The sequence below is a fragment of the Trichosurus vulpecula genome, chromosome 8 (genome assembly GCF_011100635.1).
Source record: "Trichosurus vulpecula isolate mTriVul1 chromosome 8, mTriVul1.pri, whole genome shotgun sequence".
NCBI classification, from domain to species: Eukaryota; Metazoa; Chordata; class Mammalia; order Diprotodontia; family Phalangeridae; genus Trichosurus; species Trichosurus vulpecula.
The window spans coordinates 152,630,961-152,648,492 of NC_050580.1; the positions used below are offsets into that span (position 1 = coordinate 152,630,961).

The 17,532-nt window shown below is 36.7% G+C and overlaps 1 protein-coding gene across 1 annotated transcript in view; it reads left to right on the plus strand.

The window, feature by feature from the left end:
* Positions 1-17,532, plus strand: part of IQCH (IQ motif containing H) — a 167,035-nt gene that overhangs the window by 15,439 nt on the left and 134,064 nt on the right. The window contains exons 5-7 of the mRNA XM_036736582.1: positions 6,019-6,158; positions 8,312-8,863; positions 9,526-9,592. Coding sequence (XP_036592477.1) covers positions 6,019-6,158; positions 8,312-8,863; positions 9,526-9,592 — 759 coding nt within the window. The remainder of the gene's footprint in view (positions 1-6,018; positions 6,159-8,311; positions 8,864-9,525; positions 9,593-17,532) is intronic.

Genomic DNA, 17,532 nt, shown 5'->3' on the forward strand with positions numbered 1-17,532 from the left:
TTTTCCTATCATTCAATCTCACTAAGCTTATTGTACCTTAAAGGAAGGCAAACAGCATGGGGGAAAAGGCAAAGATAAAAGTGGTTTTTTTTTAAAAAAAATCTTATATTCTTGCTATTTCCAGTGGAAAGCATTACCCTCTCACCTTTGCATTTTCATATGTAACCTTTTTCAAAAGTGAACTAGTCATTCTAGGCTTTGTGTGGATGAGACAGTGTGATATAATGGAAAGAATCTTGGATTAAAAGTCAAGAAAGGCCTGGGTTAAAGTCTTGCCTCTGACATTTACTAGCTGTGGGAACAAAGGCTTTGAAGGTTCAGTTCAATCCATTAAAAGTGTATAATTATGATAATAACAACTATACTTCCTAATTCATTATTGGAATATTCAAATAAGATAATGTATGTAAAGTGATAAAGTATGTGCTATTATGATATAAAAATATTTTAAATTTACAACAAAATTAATTGGTAAAGATTTTTTTACTATTCATTGAGACATTGCTTTAAATTATGGTATGGTACACATTTGTTGTAGCATGTGATCACCAATTCTGATTATGTGCCTAGGGAATAAAGTTAAATTATCCACATGCATAAAAGTGTTTTTACTCCACATCTGTGGCAAAAAAAAAAAAGATTCTTGAAGTAACTACTTGAGAGTGATTCAAGAATATCTGCTGTTGAGTTGGAAGAATGAGAACAAGCAAATGTATGAGAAATCATTAGCATGGCTCTGATCCTTTTCAGTGCAGAGAAGTTAGTGTAAGATTTTCCTGTGACCAATTTCGATGTAAAAATTCATGCTTTGGAGAAGTTACCTAAAGTTATTCCTATAGTGGTTAACTTTCCAGAGATGATCTGCATGGAATCCATCTGTGAGTTACCAGTATGTATTTTCTGTGAGTAATAGGTCCTTCTGACTCTCCATATGCTATAGCAATTTGGGGCTATGATCACCTTCTGCTATTTTTGTCCATTTGCTTGTGTCTCACTTAATTGAAAATCATTTTTGGAAGAGCACAGGGTTAAATAGAACATATATTCCTAAATCTACAGGGTCAAAATTTCAACTAGTGCACTAAAACACAAACTACATATTTTCAGATGGCATATTTGAATATACTTTGTGTTTGGAATGACAGAGGGGGAACTTAGCCAATTCACTTCACTTTTCTGGACCTCAGCCCATTAGGCAGCTAGGTGGCATAGTGGATTGAGCTAATCTAACCTTAGACCTTTATTAGCTGTGTGACCCTGAATAAGTCATTTAATGTTGGTCTGCCTCAGTTTCTTCATCTGTAAAAAAGCACTACTTCCCAGGGTTTTTGTAAGGATCAAGTGAAATAAAACAGTACATTGCCTGAGACATGGTAAATATTCTATAATGTTAGATATTATTAATATTTCTCTACCTGTAACTTGAGAGGGTTGGATTTGATGATCTTTATGATTCCTTTCAGCTCTAAGCATATGATACAATGATGCCTTTGAAAACTTGGCCAAGAAAACATAAGCATTAAATTTAAGAGTTCCTATAAGTATTTGTAATTATCTATATAATAAACTGGCCTATGGTATTCAAATTCCTCCCTAAAACCAATAAGGTAGTAGCCTTACTTTAGCTATAAGTACGGTATGATATGGTATAGGGGAAATAGTGTTGAATTTATGGTGAGTCTGATTTTTAAATCCCAGGTCTACCACTTCATGGGGATATAATCTTGGACAAGTCATTTCACTTTACTTGACTTCAATTTCCTCATCTTTAAAATGTAGTTATTGGATTAGATAGCCTCTATCTAACACCCCTTCCAGCTCTAAAATCCATGGTCCCATATATAATACTTCCTCTAGGATTTGAATTTTCTTCTTTTTTATTTACTTCTCTTTGCTACCACTAAACCCACTTTTCTTGGGAAAGCTGAGCCAGACTTCCCATCATTTTATCCTATTGGAATTCTTGTAAATATGTTCAACAGATTCAACCCATCAATCTTAACCTTTCCAAATAGCCTAAATAGTTCTTAGCGATGTCATTTTCTCTTAGAAATAGCCGAATAGAAAATAGAAAAGCTGAAATCAGTGCCTTGGCAAACTGAGAATTGTTTCTAGGAAAGAAAATTTCATATTTGATTGAAAGTAAAGACCATCAGAGGCAGCCAAAGTGGTGCAGTGGACAGAGTGCTAGGCCTAGAATCACAAGACCTGAGTTCAGATCCTGCCTCAAACACTTATAGCTGTGTGACCCTGAACAAGTCACTTAACTTCTGCCTTAATCCACTGGAGAAGGAAATGGCAAATCACTCCAGTATCTTTGCCAAGAAAACCCTATGGACAGCATCAGTGTGCTATGGTCCACAGGGACACATAGAGCTGGACACAACTAAACAACAACAAAGCCCATCTGTTTTTAGATGTATCTTGTTTCTGTTTGATCAGCAACAATCTTATGCATTCAGTCTTCTTATAAAATGAAGGTCAGCTTCATGAGAATTAGTAGTTATTTCTGGGAAACAGTTTTGGGGTATGGGAGTCTAATCGAGTTAAAAAACATCTTCTAAATTCTTCAGTGGCCTCGAAGGTAGTTAAAAGTCTCATTTCTCAAATCATTTCTAGAAAATTGTTTCTAGACTGCCAGTCCATTCTTATATTTCTACTTAATTTGGTACATACTTTGTCTCCACCAAAGAATCTACTATTATTAATAGTATAGCTCTTTGGATCATGTGATTTTAAAACTTTTCTTTTTCATACTCAGCTCCCAGAATTCTAGAATAGTCAACAGCTTTGGGGGGTCTTCCTTATAAGGCAGAAGGAAGTAGTTTCATGGTGTGATAATAGTAGGTGCCTGAAAGCATAATCAAGCAAATTTTCTCCACAAACCCACTTCAGAACCTGAAATGCTATCATTGAAAGTGTGAGCCTTGGGAGTTTGAGGCATTACTATTTTCAGGAAGCCATTTTTTTTTTCAAATTTAAATACTCCTGGAAAGGGCAAAACATTCATCTATCAGTTATGTAAATCAATCCCCTCCAGTAAGGATACAGAATACCAAAGAGGGGACAAGTTGCTCAGGATCACACAACTTAGTAGTAATTCATATAGGATGAGAACCCAGATTTCCTAGATTTTAGTTCAGTTACCTTTCCACCATACAGCATTTCTTCCATTAACACCTTCATAGAAGTAAATTTAAAAGTGTAAGATAAGATAAATGTAGATATAGGTAAATTTTGATAGAGGCAGAAGGAACATTACAGTTCCACAAAATGGGATATAGGGAGAGCATGGTGGAGTGAGTTCTGAATGCAGCCTGGAGAGCAATGAGACATGGCTGGTCTGGATGCCCTTCTCAAATAAAGGTTCTGGGAGTAGCTATTCAATCAGAGGGGGAGGTTGCAAGGGTGGAGGGTCTTCCCAATGTATGAGTTCAGGGGCTTGAGTGATGAAAAGGTTTCTGGGGCATTTTTGGACAGATTTGTGAGTCAGAATAGTATAAAAGGATTATTTATCCCCACATGGTATAATACAACTATAACTATATGACCTTGGACAGGTCACATCATCTCTCTGGGCTTCAATTTCCCCATCTGTAAAGTGAGGCAGTCAGACTATATCCAGAGTTCTTAGACTTCTTTTGTCATGGACCCCTTTGGCAGTCTGATAAAGTCTATGGATTGACCTCTCCACAATTTTTTTTTAATTGTAATACTAAATTTCAATTAGAAGTTAATAAAAATGAAGATGTGATTTTTCCCCATCCATGTTCTCAGACTCCCTCCCCCCAGAATTTGTCAGGAACCCTATTCATGAATGCCAGGTTTAGAAACTCTGGACTAGATAATCTTTCAGGTCCTTTCCAACTCTAAAATTTTGTAACTCTGAATGTTGTCTCTCAACATCACTCCTTCCAGTACCCTAACAAGTACTTGTGAAGTTTCTAAATACTTGCATTAAAACCTAGCAGTCTCTGGCATTAATATCTGCCTTTTTTCAAATACCAGTTACAACATTGGAGACCTTTAATATATATTGAGGTGCAGCGATCTTTTGGGTAATAAAAGACATTTCTCTGAGTGTTGATCTAAACTTCCAACTACTTGTTTATAGTTTCTACTAATGCACAGTGTAAATGCCTCATCCGCTTTGATCTCAGTGCCTTCCCTCTCCAGTTTGTCCATACTTATTTGCATGTTGTTTCCCTGAATCGGACTGAGAGCTCCTTCAGCTCAGGCACGATTTTTTGCCTTACTTTGTATTCCCAGCATTTAGCACAGTGCCTGGCTCTTAATAAGTGCTTATTGAATTGAATGGTTAACTTAATCTCTTGCAATGAAGAATCATCACGATGTGGAAGTGGTCCCGGCTCTCTAAGGTTGTGCTAGAAGAGAATAAGCTTTGGTAGGTCCTTCTACCCAATAAACGTCTAATGACGGCCATTATCCAGTGTGGCTATTATCCAAGGGTCAGCCTAGCTAAATTCAGAGGCACGCCCTTAAGGCGATGAATCTTTCAGCCATAGCAACTCCCAAGGGCTATCTACCAAGATACAGAGAGAGTATGGTCCGCATTAATAGAAGGAGGACACACTAATGAAATCATGGATCATTTAAGTACCGTAGGTGTTGTTTCCCCAAATTGCTGTTATGCTGTTGGATATCTGTTTATTTTTACCCCATTTTTGAATTTGTTTAAGATGATAAATGTGGCAGAGATTCTGGTAATTATTTGGACATTGATTGCATTTTGGAAACAAAGGATACGAGTATACATGGACCAGTTAACTCAGTTGGCTAGAGGCCCATGCTAATGAGGCCAAGGTCATATTTTAAGATCTGTGTGGGCCAATTAGCTTCACACAGAGTAAACTCCACTTCGGTAACCACAGAAGGCATACCTAACCCCAGCCAAGCGTCTCACAAATGTATATGCTTTGGCATAAGGGTGACCGGGAGAGAGAACATAGATGGCTCAATCTAAAACTATCGCCAATACTGGAAAAACAAGTTAATATTTTACTACTGCTAGGTCAATAACACCGTATGCTTGTCTGAAAGCATTCACTTTACCAATGTAAAACAGACAACAGTAGATGATGTGTTCATAATAATAGCCCACATTCATAGTAACAAATTTCATGGAAGGAATTATAGAGGCACACCTAGAACCCAGAACACAGTGTGACCTTTAATCAGGACTCTTATTCCGAGCTGTCTGAAAAGCGCTTTTGTCTTTACCTGTTCAATGGATCTCACAATGCTGATGCACTGCTTTAATTTGGGAAGCCTTTCTCTTGAGAGGAATGTCTTTCCTTGCTCTGAGTCTAAAGTGCTCCCGAGTGTGGCATTCTCTGTGACAGATGTACTATAGTTATGCTTTAGCTGACTTGAAACCCATAGTTCTCCAGTGCCTGAGTGGTCTTGCTGGTGGCCAAGTGTGTGTTTCCTTTGAGAGCATGTCTTTCCTGGAGCATCATCCAAGAAGGTGTGTAGGTGTAGCCCTTTTGTTCTAAAACAGCAACTGTTAATTTTTGTAAAACCCTTTGGGGCTATTCTTCCCTGGCAGTCAAAGAAGGTGGTATGTAAGTATCCATAAGCTCAAGAAGCATTAAACGGATGTGTAGAAGTGCCCAGTCAACTCCCTGAGGACACACCATCTCCATGGGGCCCCTCCTGGTAGATTCCTTTCATTTTAGAATGTCAGTTTTCTGGGTCTATTGCATTTTTTTAGATCGAGTACTGTCTTAACTCTGCAGGAATCTCCCTAATGATAAGAAACATTGAATATAATCAGCAAAATCTCTCACTACAGTACCCTAATTTCTCTGATTTCCTAATCTGTAGCCTCTTGCCTTGAGAGGTTTGAGGATCTTGTTGTTCGGACCAAACATTTAGACAGGAGAACTGGCCAGCTCTATACAATATCCATCTGTGATCATTTTGAGTATCTGGTTTCATGTGATAAAGGATTGTTTTTCTTCCTTGAATACTCACCTCCATCTTTATCTGCACCAGATCTTGGAAGCAAAGCTGAGTATAGCCACAGGCTTTTTCCATCAGAATGCATGCCACTTGCCTTCTCCTGGGAGCTGAAGCCTCTCCTGCCAATGTCTATGTTGGCTAAAGAAAGAATTGCTTCTGTAACTCTTATTGATGTGAGATAAATGAATTTTTCTCAACCTGCCAGACAGGTTGAAATCTCTTGACGTCCTGGTGGATCAGTAAGGTTAACTATCTTTTTATAAAGAGTTTTCTATCAATCTCATTCCTTGAAACAACTGTAAATTAACTACCCCTGTGCTAACTTCTGTTTAGAATGCCTCTTTTAAATGATGCACAACCCCTGAAGTTAATAGTAGTTCACATTTAAGTGAAGCCTTCATAAGAATAGAGCAACTCACATTTATACATAATGCCTTAAGATTTATAAAGTAAGACAATCAGCAAGCATTTTATGAAACACCTACTGTGTGCCAGGCACTGTGCTAAGAGTAACGTGTCTCTTTTCTGACAGAAATCCCTTGAAGTGGGTGTTGGAAGTATTATCATTCTCATCTTACAGATGAAAGAACAGTCTTAGAGAGGTAAAGTGATTTACCTGTGGTTTCAGAGCTAGTTAAGTATCAGAGGGAGGATTTGAACCCCCATCTCTTTTTCTCAAATTCTACCACTTTTTTCCATAATGTCACACTAATTAATACATAGAACCAGAAAGAAAAGCATTTTAATTGAAAGAGGAGGAATTTAAAGAATATACATGATACATGTATGCAAATATGTCATTTGTTTAGAATTTTTCTGGATAGAGTTAAATATCTATATTGGACTATTAATTATTCTCTTTGATAGCCTTTTATTGTTAATATATACTTACTATTGAACCTTGAAGGAAAAAGAAAATAATATTACATAGCAGTTTCTAGCACAATGCTATGCGCAGAAGGCAGTTAGCAAAAAATTATTGAATGAATGAATGCATTGTGCATTTAAAACTTGGTGATGTCTCCTTGAAATGGTAATTTAACCTTAGAATTTAATAGACTCAAAAGAAGGTTTCCTTATCTGAAAAATGTTAACATCACAAGGACAGATATGATATCAGGAGCAATGGCATGTTCATTGATTTCCTAAGCAAGAGGAAAAATGAGAACTGGCAGAAGACATCTGACTTACAAAATAGAAAGTAAGACCTTGTCTTCTGTGACCGCCGGCTCCAACATATAATAACTTCTACTATGTGATGGAGGACAGTGCAGTTCCTCTCATTCTGTTATTGTTGTTTGACTCATGCACAGAAGGAACATTCCATTTCCTTCAGATGCCACTGAATCATCCCCTTACCATCCAGTGAGAGTGCAGGGCTGCAACCCCAGAAAGGCTCAAAACTGAATGTAAAAACTCAAAACCTAAACCAGAGATCCAGCCTGGTACATATGCAGAAGAGATGCGTTGTCAGAGAGAATGATTACTCTGTGTGAGGGAAGTAGTTGGTGAGAACTCAGAGAGAGGACGCACACCATCCCAGGCTCTCATGAACTCCACCCCTCAAATGCATACACATTCAATGTTGAGTAATAATTCTCTCCATCAGTTAAGAGAATCTGATATAAATGTTACAGGTGTGAACCCCAGGTTACATGAAGAATAAAAGAAACATGAGATGTGGAAATTGCAAGAATAATAACATATGCAAAAAATTGTTCTATAAAAATCACCTCTTGATATTAAGAGAAATTGATAGGAAAAATGGGAATTAAATTTGCCAATTTAAATTTCTTAGGAGAAACAGCATTTACTTCTTCTGGGGCTTCAGAAAAGACCAGACAGTCTTGATTGACACATTTAAAGTAACTGTAGCGTCTCTACGGAGAAAAGCTTCACTTTTTTTTTTCAGGGTTGGTGGACATGTTATGAATGAGAAAGCAACGTTAACACTCTTGTAAAACTAGGTCTGGTAAATCATTGAGATTATGGGGTCAGCTGACCATATCAAAGTTATCCAAACACTTTATTTTATATATGATCTGATCTCATATAGTTCCCCTGAGCAATTAGCACACTTCTATAAAAATGTTAATCGCCTTGAGTGAACCCTAAGGTCCTCTTCTTGTAATGAGTTTTATGATATATACTGGCCAGACTTTATCATTATGACATATATATGTTAAATCAATACTAGGAATTCATTTCAGATCCATATCTTCCCACAGCTGAGTGGTAAATGATAATGTGCTAGTGCGTCTTGACCACTCATTTAGATGAGATTACAATTACTCTAAATCTGTTTTAATATTCTCTTTTTTTCCAGTCTCCGAAATTGGTACCAGCTCTGCCACCTCAGAAATTACCTATGGATTATGATTTTTTTATTTACAATGGTGTAATAGATCCGGATGCTCCAGACTTCGTAGCCTTCAAAGAATATTTTTGTTTATCTTGGGGAAATATCTTTTCTCTCTTGGAACACATTGAGAAGTTTCTCAAGGACTATGCAATACCTGAAGTCAAGGTAAAAGGGAAAAATTTGGTAGCACTTCTTCCTGACTTTGAACTTAACAGTAGGCCTACTAAATTTGACCTCCTGTCAGCATTAGAGAATCCAGTTCATATCCTCAAGTTAGTTAATCAGCCAGGTCGGAGGTACATGGGGCAATGGGGAATCGAGGAAGCTATAATCAAGATCCAAGCAACATGGCGATGCTACCAGGCCAGAAAAGCCTATTCTACGTTCAGGCGGCAGAAGTGGGCTGCAGGTGTGATTGCCATCAACTGGCTTTTGCTTGGTCACAAGGCCCGAATGAAAAAGATCCTGAAGGAAAAACGTGCAAGACACCTGGAGAATTTCCGCCTTCGAGCCAAGGTGCATGAGGCTGCCAGCTGTTATGGCAGACTTCCTTTTCTAAACATCTCTTGCTTGAGCGATTGCAATAAGTGTGTCTGTTTCTCTTTCCTTTGCCTTCTTCTTCCCCTTATTTTAACCATCCATTTGTTCGAGCTTCATATTTTAGTCCTCATCAGCAATCTAATGCTTTTGCAGCTACAAAATCTGTTGCAACTTTTCTACAGAAAAAGTCTATTCACTTTGTCCAGGGAGAAGTCTGTCAGAAAATCAATGTTTTTAACTGCATTACCTTTTCTCCCTATATATACCTTCTGGCACTTTAATTTGCTAGGAAAAAAAAATCCCTCTCTTGTCTACATTGCTGTCACCACTTTGTCAGAAAGTATTTAAGTTTGCAGACAGCCTTTTAATTAGTGCTCACAATTTCATTTATGTTTGCTTTCTCTTTTTTTTCATTCATATTCTGTTAATTAAGTGAGCTGCCTCTAATCTTCCCCTGCCAGTAGCATCATGTAGCCACCTAATTAAATTAATTGGGGAAGATGTTTTAAGTATGTAATTAAATCAATTAATATAATTTATGCCTGGCTTAACTGTACAGTGGAAAAAACAGCTGAAGTTTGACTAGATGAATCCACTACAGCTTCCTGTCACTGATCAATGCTCTTCTTGATTTTTAGCATCTGGCAGCCAACTGGAATCGCATCAGGACCTCCAGGAGGACTATTATCCATATCCCATCATTAGGTATAACACTTTTGCCTGCAAATCTATCAGCAACCTCTATTACCCACCACATTATGGCTCCTTGATTGAGTTCAAGGAAGGCCCCTTGTTTTATTCAAATTGGTCTCGGCAGGAAAATGTTCTCGACATGATGAGAGTAATAACACAGGGCCCTCGCTTGAAACGGCGTTTAATTTGGGGATTAAGCAAATAAAGTCATTATGTGGGGGCTGCTATTCAGTGGAGAGGTGATTTGCTGTAATTCGCTTTCATCTGTATGAAATGAACTAAAAAGTTGTATTTTTTCCCCCCTGAAATAACAGATAATGTTTTCGATCTTCTTTAATGATAGAAGAACATGGGCCTGTGCGTGTGGCTGCTGTTCCGCCAATAAGCCAGGATATTGCTTGTACACTGTTTTTAATCAAATGTGCAGTCAAAATGATAAGCTACATTCTCTGAAATTATTTAGTTCTAATTACGAGCAGATGGGATGCTTTATTTGCACCTAGGGCGCCTGAGCAAAAGGAAATGCTGTGTGAACAAGAATAATTAAGAAGTTGAATAGTGTTTTTTGCGCTTAAATAATCTGCAGTTTCATGTTAATTAGCACTAATGTAATTATTTAATTACATTTATGAATTGGGGAACTTAAAAGCTGTTGCCTGCAACACAGGGGTAAAATAGGTGCACCAAAATGACTGAATATGCTTTCTTGGGAATTTTGGAATTGCGCTGATGATTCTTCTAAAACATGAGCTGCTGTCAAAATGTTTGGGGTTTGATTTATTTTTTTTACACCTGCCTAGCACTTTAATTTTCCTTGGTGAGTTCAAATTTCAGAAGCTGATGTGGTCGGGTTTTGAAGTCGCAATATTGCAAAAAAAAATTTGAGTTTCCAAATCGCCCCTTATTTGTGTCTTGGGGCTTTATGAAGACATTAATTTATTAGGCAAGCTATGATGGTGGAACTCAAGCTTGACATTTTAAAATAGCTACGTTGCTAAAAAAATACAGGGCTTTCAAATGATGTGTAAGTGAGAAGCAAAATAAAAAGGGAGGAGGTTAGCATAAAAGAAAATGTTAAATTTGAAAAGCAAATATTAGTATTAAAATGTCCATTGTAAAATATAATTAATGTACACCTTAAAATTAAGTACAAAGTTCTAAATATTAGCAATAGCTTGGTATACCCATACTCTGTCTGAATCCATAATCTCATGTTAGTTAAAGAAATATTTCCTTGTTTCTATAAAGGAGCTGCTGTTCAGCAGAGAGATGATCTGCTGTGATGTGTTTTGATCTGTATGAAAATCAAAGACATATCTGAGTCCCACAGATCCCCATATAATCTGTGACTTTTTAATCTGTAGCTGAAGTCTGAAATGACTTTCTTCTGAAGCTGCAGACATAAGATGGTTTAGTAAAATATGATGGACATGAATGTCAGCCAGGTTTCCCTCAGGTCTCTATTTTGGTGGGCCTGTGTTTGCACACCAAATTAGTTCACACAGAAATTGCCCTTGTAATTGATTGTATCCAGAGTGGCTCATTGCAGGCACAATTAACTGACGTGAGCCCTTAGAATAAGGTGCAAATGCTTTTTGTGCTTCTGCAACTAATTGCAGTCCTGGAAACCCTCAAAATTTGGCAAATAAGGATTTGACCTGGCATCCTGCTGGAGATTTTTTGATATTGTTGTCTTCATTTTATTCAAAGCTAGAAACAGAAAGGACCTCTCCTCCCACTTTTTAAGAGTTCAAAAAAAGAGAAAATAAAATGGGAACAGACCAATATAACAACATACTTCAGAATCTGATGTTCCCCACCTTTAACTAGATATTCCTGGTTCACTCTGCAGTGGGACATGGCAGAAAAGAAATGAGCTCTTAGTGGTTCCTTAGCTACTCTGACACTCCCCCAAATCAGCTAGAAAGCCAAAACTTGGTGGACAATGGTCAGTGATCTAATCTGTCTTCTCCTGGAATTTTAAAAGGGAATATATCTTGAAATTTGAAATGTGTTCACTTATTCATCTGGATTCGGTTTTAAAACTCCTAGATCACACGTTTTCCATTTAAATAAATGCATAATAATTTTGCAGGTCTGCTCTATTACAGTCATTTTGCTCTGTGGAAAGCATAAAATCCATTTTAAAGGAAAAACTGCTAATTACATATTTTTCTAAGAGATCAAAACAAGCTTTTTTTTTTAATTGCACACTTTTAAAAGCCTAATTACATATTTTCACTCAGAGCCTAAACTGGCCTTTGATCAAATAATCCTCATTCAATAACCTTTGATTTAAGTTTTGTAAAATAATTTGAGCTCACTAAATTATATTAAATAACATGGCAGCCACAATCCTATACTTTTACGATTATTCAATGCTTTTTTTTTTTAACCTCGAGCACAGTTTCCCTCTGGGAACAGCCTGAATGGACTTCAGCCACGCACAACAGGATTCCTTTTGTTCAGTGCCCAAGGGACTTACCTGCTCAATTCAAGAAAATGGAAGTCAAGTAGCCAAGCCCCACAGATACATTGCTACATTGAAAAAACAGGTTCACTACAATATTTTTGTTTCCAAGATTGAGACAATTAAGATCAGATTCTACTCTTTGATCACATCCCCATTCCCCCCAAAAGGGGAAGTTCAAGAAGGCATTTACTGTCTCATCCTTCTCTATCACTTCTTTTTGGCTTATGAAAAATTTTATAATTAACCATCTTTTAGAGTTAGGCTCACCAATAATTGCCCCCAAAGTCGGCTAATTGGTGCAACAACGGCTTATTTGAACCCTCAAAATGAAAGGCAAGTAACTGATCACTGTAGACTCTATTACAGTTGCAGGCAATTGGCTGTTTGCTCATAAATCTTTGCCCACACAGAGATAATTGCATGCACAAAAATGGTTCCAGATCTTGGAAAGGATGACCACCCTTTCATGACATCCCTACAGTTTATTTTATTTATTTTTTAAAAAAATTTTATTGATGTTTTTTGGGTTTTATATCATCAGAGTTTTCTTCAAGCTCCCTCCCCTTCCTTCCAAGAGCCATTCCATATAACAAATAAAACTTTTTAAAGACTAAAAAAGAGAAAAAAATCAGCACAACTGATCAATACATTGAAAACGTCTGAAAACACAAGCAATATCTAACACCTGTGGACTCCCCACCTCCACAAAGGGATGGATTCAGAGAGTCTTTTTATATCTCTTTGTTTGAATTATGCACGATCTTTATCATTTTGCAAAAACCACTTTGGGGGTTTTTGTATGTGGTTATGCTCTCCATTTACAGTCATTATGTATCATTTTTTTGGCTCTGCTGACTTCCCTTTGCATCAGTCCATGGAGTTATTTCCATACTTCTCTGTAGTCATACCATACATTATGTCTTTTAGTGCAGGCATATTCTATTATATTCACATACCACTGTTTGCTTGGTCATTGCCCAGTCGATGGTTGTTTTCAATTCTTTGCTATCACAAAAAGTGCTACTATAAATACCTTGGCATAAAGTAAGGACTTTCTTATTAATGGTTCCTGCAGTTTATTTTAAACTAAGGAATTTCTTTGGTTTGTTAGTACGTCTATGATCTTTAATAATACCAATGAAATGAACAGTGACGTCTCTGCAAAGTAGAATTGATTTGCCTGTTAAAGTATTTCAAACAGTGTCCTTTATTTTTCAGTCTTATTGGGTTAGGAGGTAGGTGGGGAGCTGATGCCTATTAGGTTAAATAAACTGACCTTGGAATCCTCTGAAGAGATGAGAGAATGACTCTTTTCAAATGTTACCGGAAGATCTCCTAATTTAATACTATAGGTATTTTATAATTTTTTCCATAATAATCATATTACAGGTATCTTGTAATTTTTTTCCCATAATGATCAGTATAAAGTAACCTGCTATGGTTCACAGATTATACTGGATTCTATTTTAAGTAGTCAAATAAGCAAGACTGCCACAGGGGATTGAGTGTTCTAGTTGGAAAACAAGAGGTCTTTAGAATAAACAGTCATGGTGTCATCACCTTAAATAAGTCTTTCCATTTCCAGTATAGTTGGCCTGGTTCCTCCCACATCTTCCTTTAACCTCTGTGTTCCTTTATTTGGATTCAGCCTTTGTGCTACATTTAAACTCTGTGGCATTCTTTAATGTATCAGCATTAAAAGAGATGTGCCAATTATATGGCTCTAATGTTGTTACTAGGTACGTTAGGCAGCTATCAGCCAATTAAATCTCCAATTATTTGTCTCCCCTCTCAATTCACCTCACCCTTTAAGATCTGATTTGGTTTGGGGTAGTAGAAATTGGGGGAAGAAAATTTTGTTCTGCTCATCTCAATACAGTTGCAATTTGAACACCAGTTGAAAAAGAATGACTAAAAGGGACATAAGGGTAGCTACTGCACTGAAGGACTGTAGGTCTTGGAATACTATATTCCAAAGAGCAAAAGAGCTGGGTTTATGATCAAAGGTAACTTACCCAGCAAAGTTAAGTATAATCCTGAATGAAAAAAATGGACATTTAATGAGCTGAAAGACTTTCAGGTTTTTGTGACAAAAAACCACAGAACTTAAGGGAAATTTTGACATATAACACCCAGGAGAAATATAAGGTAAACATTAAAGACCAATTATAAGGGACTCAATAAGGTCAAATTGTTTACTTCGAATATGTGAGAATATTAGCAGTACTCGTATGATTGTCATCATTATTTGAATAGTTTGAAAGAAAGGCTTGGGCTGAGCTGAGTATCATGGTGTGATTCTAAAAAGAAATAAAACCATGTAGGGAGAGAAAAAGGGAGTAACTATCTCATACAAATGAGGCATAAAAGGAAAAATTGATACAGAAGAAACTAGCAGGGGGAAGGGCAGGTAGTGCTAGAACCTTACCCTCATCAGGAATGGGTTAAAGAGGGAAATTTTATATATACATATATGTGTGTGTGTATGTATATATATATACATATATATATATATATATATATATATATATAGAGAGAGAGAGAGAGAGAGAGAGAGAGAGAGAGAGAGAGAGAAAGAGAGAGTGTATGTGTGTGTATATATACAAGTCTTCTAAATTCAGAAAAAAATGAGGGCAAGGGGCTGGGTGGGGGGAGAGGATAAGGGAGGGACTTTTAGAGGGATGGTTAGGTTAAAAAATAGGAGGGCAAGGTAGCAGGTAGAGAAGTAAAGCAAAGAAGTGAGGAGGGAGAGGGTAAATAGGGTGAGAAGGATAATGAAGAAAAATAGGAAAGAGGAAAATACACAACAAGTAATTGTAGCTTAGAATGTGAATGGAACAAATTTACCCATAAAATGGAAATGGATAGCACATTAAAAATTTGAATTCAACAATATGTTGCTTTCAGAGACAATATAAAAATGAGAGAAAAAGATAAAATAAATGGCAGAAGTAGAATTTATTATGTAAAGGAGCAGGAATAGTAATCATGATCTCAAAGTCAAAGTTAAAATAGATTTAATCAAAAGTGAAAAATAGAGAAACTACAGTATGTGTCAGAAATATTATTTGATATTGTTTTAGACCATTTAAAATAATTTGACTTAAGCGTATGCTTGCCAAAACAGACACAGGAACTATATGAACATAAACACAAAACACTTTTCATACAAATAAACTCAGATATAAATAATTGAAGTAATATTTATTGTTCATGGGTAGGTAAAGCCAATAAAATTTTTAAATGACAACTTTACCTAACTAATCTATTTATTCAATGTCATCCCAATTAAATTACTAAAAAAAATTATTTTATTGAGCTAGAAAAAATAATAGCAAAGTTCATTTGGAAGAGCAAAAGATCAGGAACTTCAAAGAAAGCAGGAAGAAAGATGTAAAAGAAATAGATTCAGCAGTATCAGACCTTAAACTTATAAGGGAAAGCACTATTGAAACATAAAAGGGATAATTTCAATTATTTTAAATTAAAATTTTCTTGTATAAATAAAACCCATGTAGCCAAGAATAGAAGGAATGCAGAAAACTGGGGGGAAACCTTCATAGACAGTCTTTCAGATAGGCTATGATTGGGTTGTAATATTGCTGTGGTATAGGAAATGATGAGCTGGTGTGTTAGTAGGGCAAGATTCATGATATCAATGGTGACCATAAATATGCCTATATAGTTTGGAATTGCAAAGTATATATATATATAGACTATATAGAAGCAGAGGAAATAAAACATTTATTCAGACACCAGAGGATCAAATCCCCAAACCAGTAATTTCAATTCGACATAGCAATAATTGTATTCCAAAAACAGTAAGTCCACCTCAGGGTAGCAGCAAGGAGATTAAAACACAGTATCATAGCTAGGAGCCAAGTCATCCTGTATCCTTCCCCTCTACTAGGACCTTCCTATAAACACTCACTCATGAATCCTAACTGCCTGCTTGCCTGTGTCCTTTCACACTTCTCAGAGCCCTTCCAGTTCTCTCTCTGTCTCTCCCAGTTCTCTCTTCTCTCAGTTCTATCTTCTCTACTCTGAGCTTAATGGCTACCCACAGGTTACATATATTCTGTCTAGGGCCCTGGGGCTTAGCATCTACTTAGCAAAGGGTGGGTCCGGAGCTTAGCATCGTGCGTGCGTAATTCAAACAAAGAGATATAAAAAGACTCTCTGAATCCATCCCTCTGTGGAGGTGGGGAGTCCACAGGTGTTAGATATTGCTTGTGTTTTCAGACGTTTTCAATGTATTGATCAGTTGTGCTGATTTTTTTCTCTTTTTTAGTCTTTAAAAAGTTTTATTTGTTATATGGAATGGCTCTTGGAAGGAAGGGGAGGGAGCTTGAAGAAAACTCTGATGATATAAAACCCAAAAAACATCAATAAATTTTTTTTAAAAAATAAATAAAATAAACTGTAGGGATGTAATGAAAGGGTGGTCATCCTTTCCAAGATCTGGTACCATTTTTGTGCATGCAATTATCTCTGTGTGGGCAAAGATTTATGAGCAAACAGCCAATTGCCTGCAACTGTAACAGAGTCTACAGTGATCAGTTACTTGCCTTTCATTTTGAGGGTTCAAATAAGCCATTGTTGCACCAATTAGCCGACTTCGGGGGCAATTATTGGTGAGCCTAACTCTAAAAGGGTGTGGGCCTGCCTACAAATGAGCCTTGCCTAATCAAGCTTCCCTTAACTAGCTCCACCTGAAGCCCATTAAATGGAGGGGGGGGGGGGGGGGGGGGGAGGGAAGACCTTTAATCAAGATTAGCACCACAGCTGGTTAATTTAGAAAAACATGAAAGGCAGATGCTATCTGCCTTTAAAGAAACAGATGACAGGTAGAAATAAGTATAATACAGTCTTACATATATGTGGGAGTATATGTGCGTATTTATTTATAGATACCTGTGTATATATAATATGCATATATATTCACACTTAATTGTAGCCTTCTTTGGGGGTAGGAGAGGGAGGGGAAAATAAAGTAAAAAGTGCACAGCAGAAAACAAAAGAAAGCCAACAAGGAAGCAAAGGAAAGCTGGGCATGTTTGAAAACTATGTAGTATCACATAGGTTTTTTTAATGGAAATTTATTTTTTTATATTCAATTGTCTCTTATGGTCTGCTGTGCACATGGAATTTTTCTTCTTTTCTCATTTTGTATTTAAGCTTAAAATTAAAAAGTTTACAAAAAAGCAGGGGAGGGGATATAAGGAATACAGTTCCCTCCTTTTTTTTCCTACATTAAACATTAAGTGCATGTAAATACAAGTGATATCCCTTTAATTTTTCCTCCTTTGTTCCTATGAAAGTGAAGGATGATCCATGTTTACTTGACCTTGTACTAAGATTTCTCAGGCAGCAGCATTTCACCAAATGTATCTCAGTCTTTGGGGGTCAAAATAAAAGTCTACGTGAACTACTAAACCTTTTCCCTGGCTCAAATGCATTTCTTTTTTTTTTTTTGGTT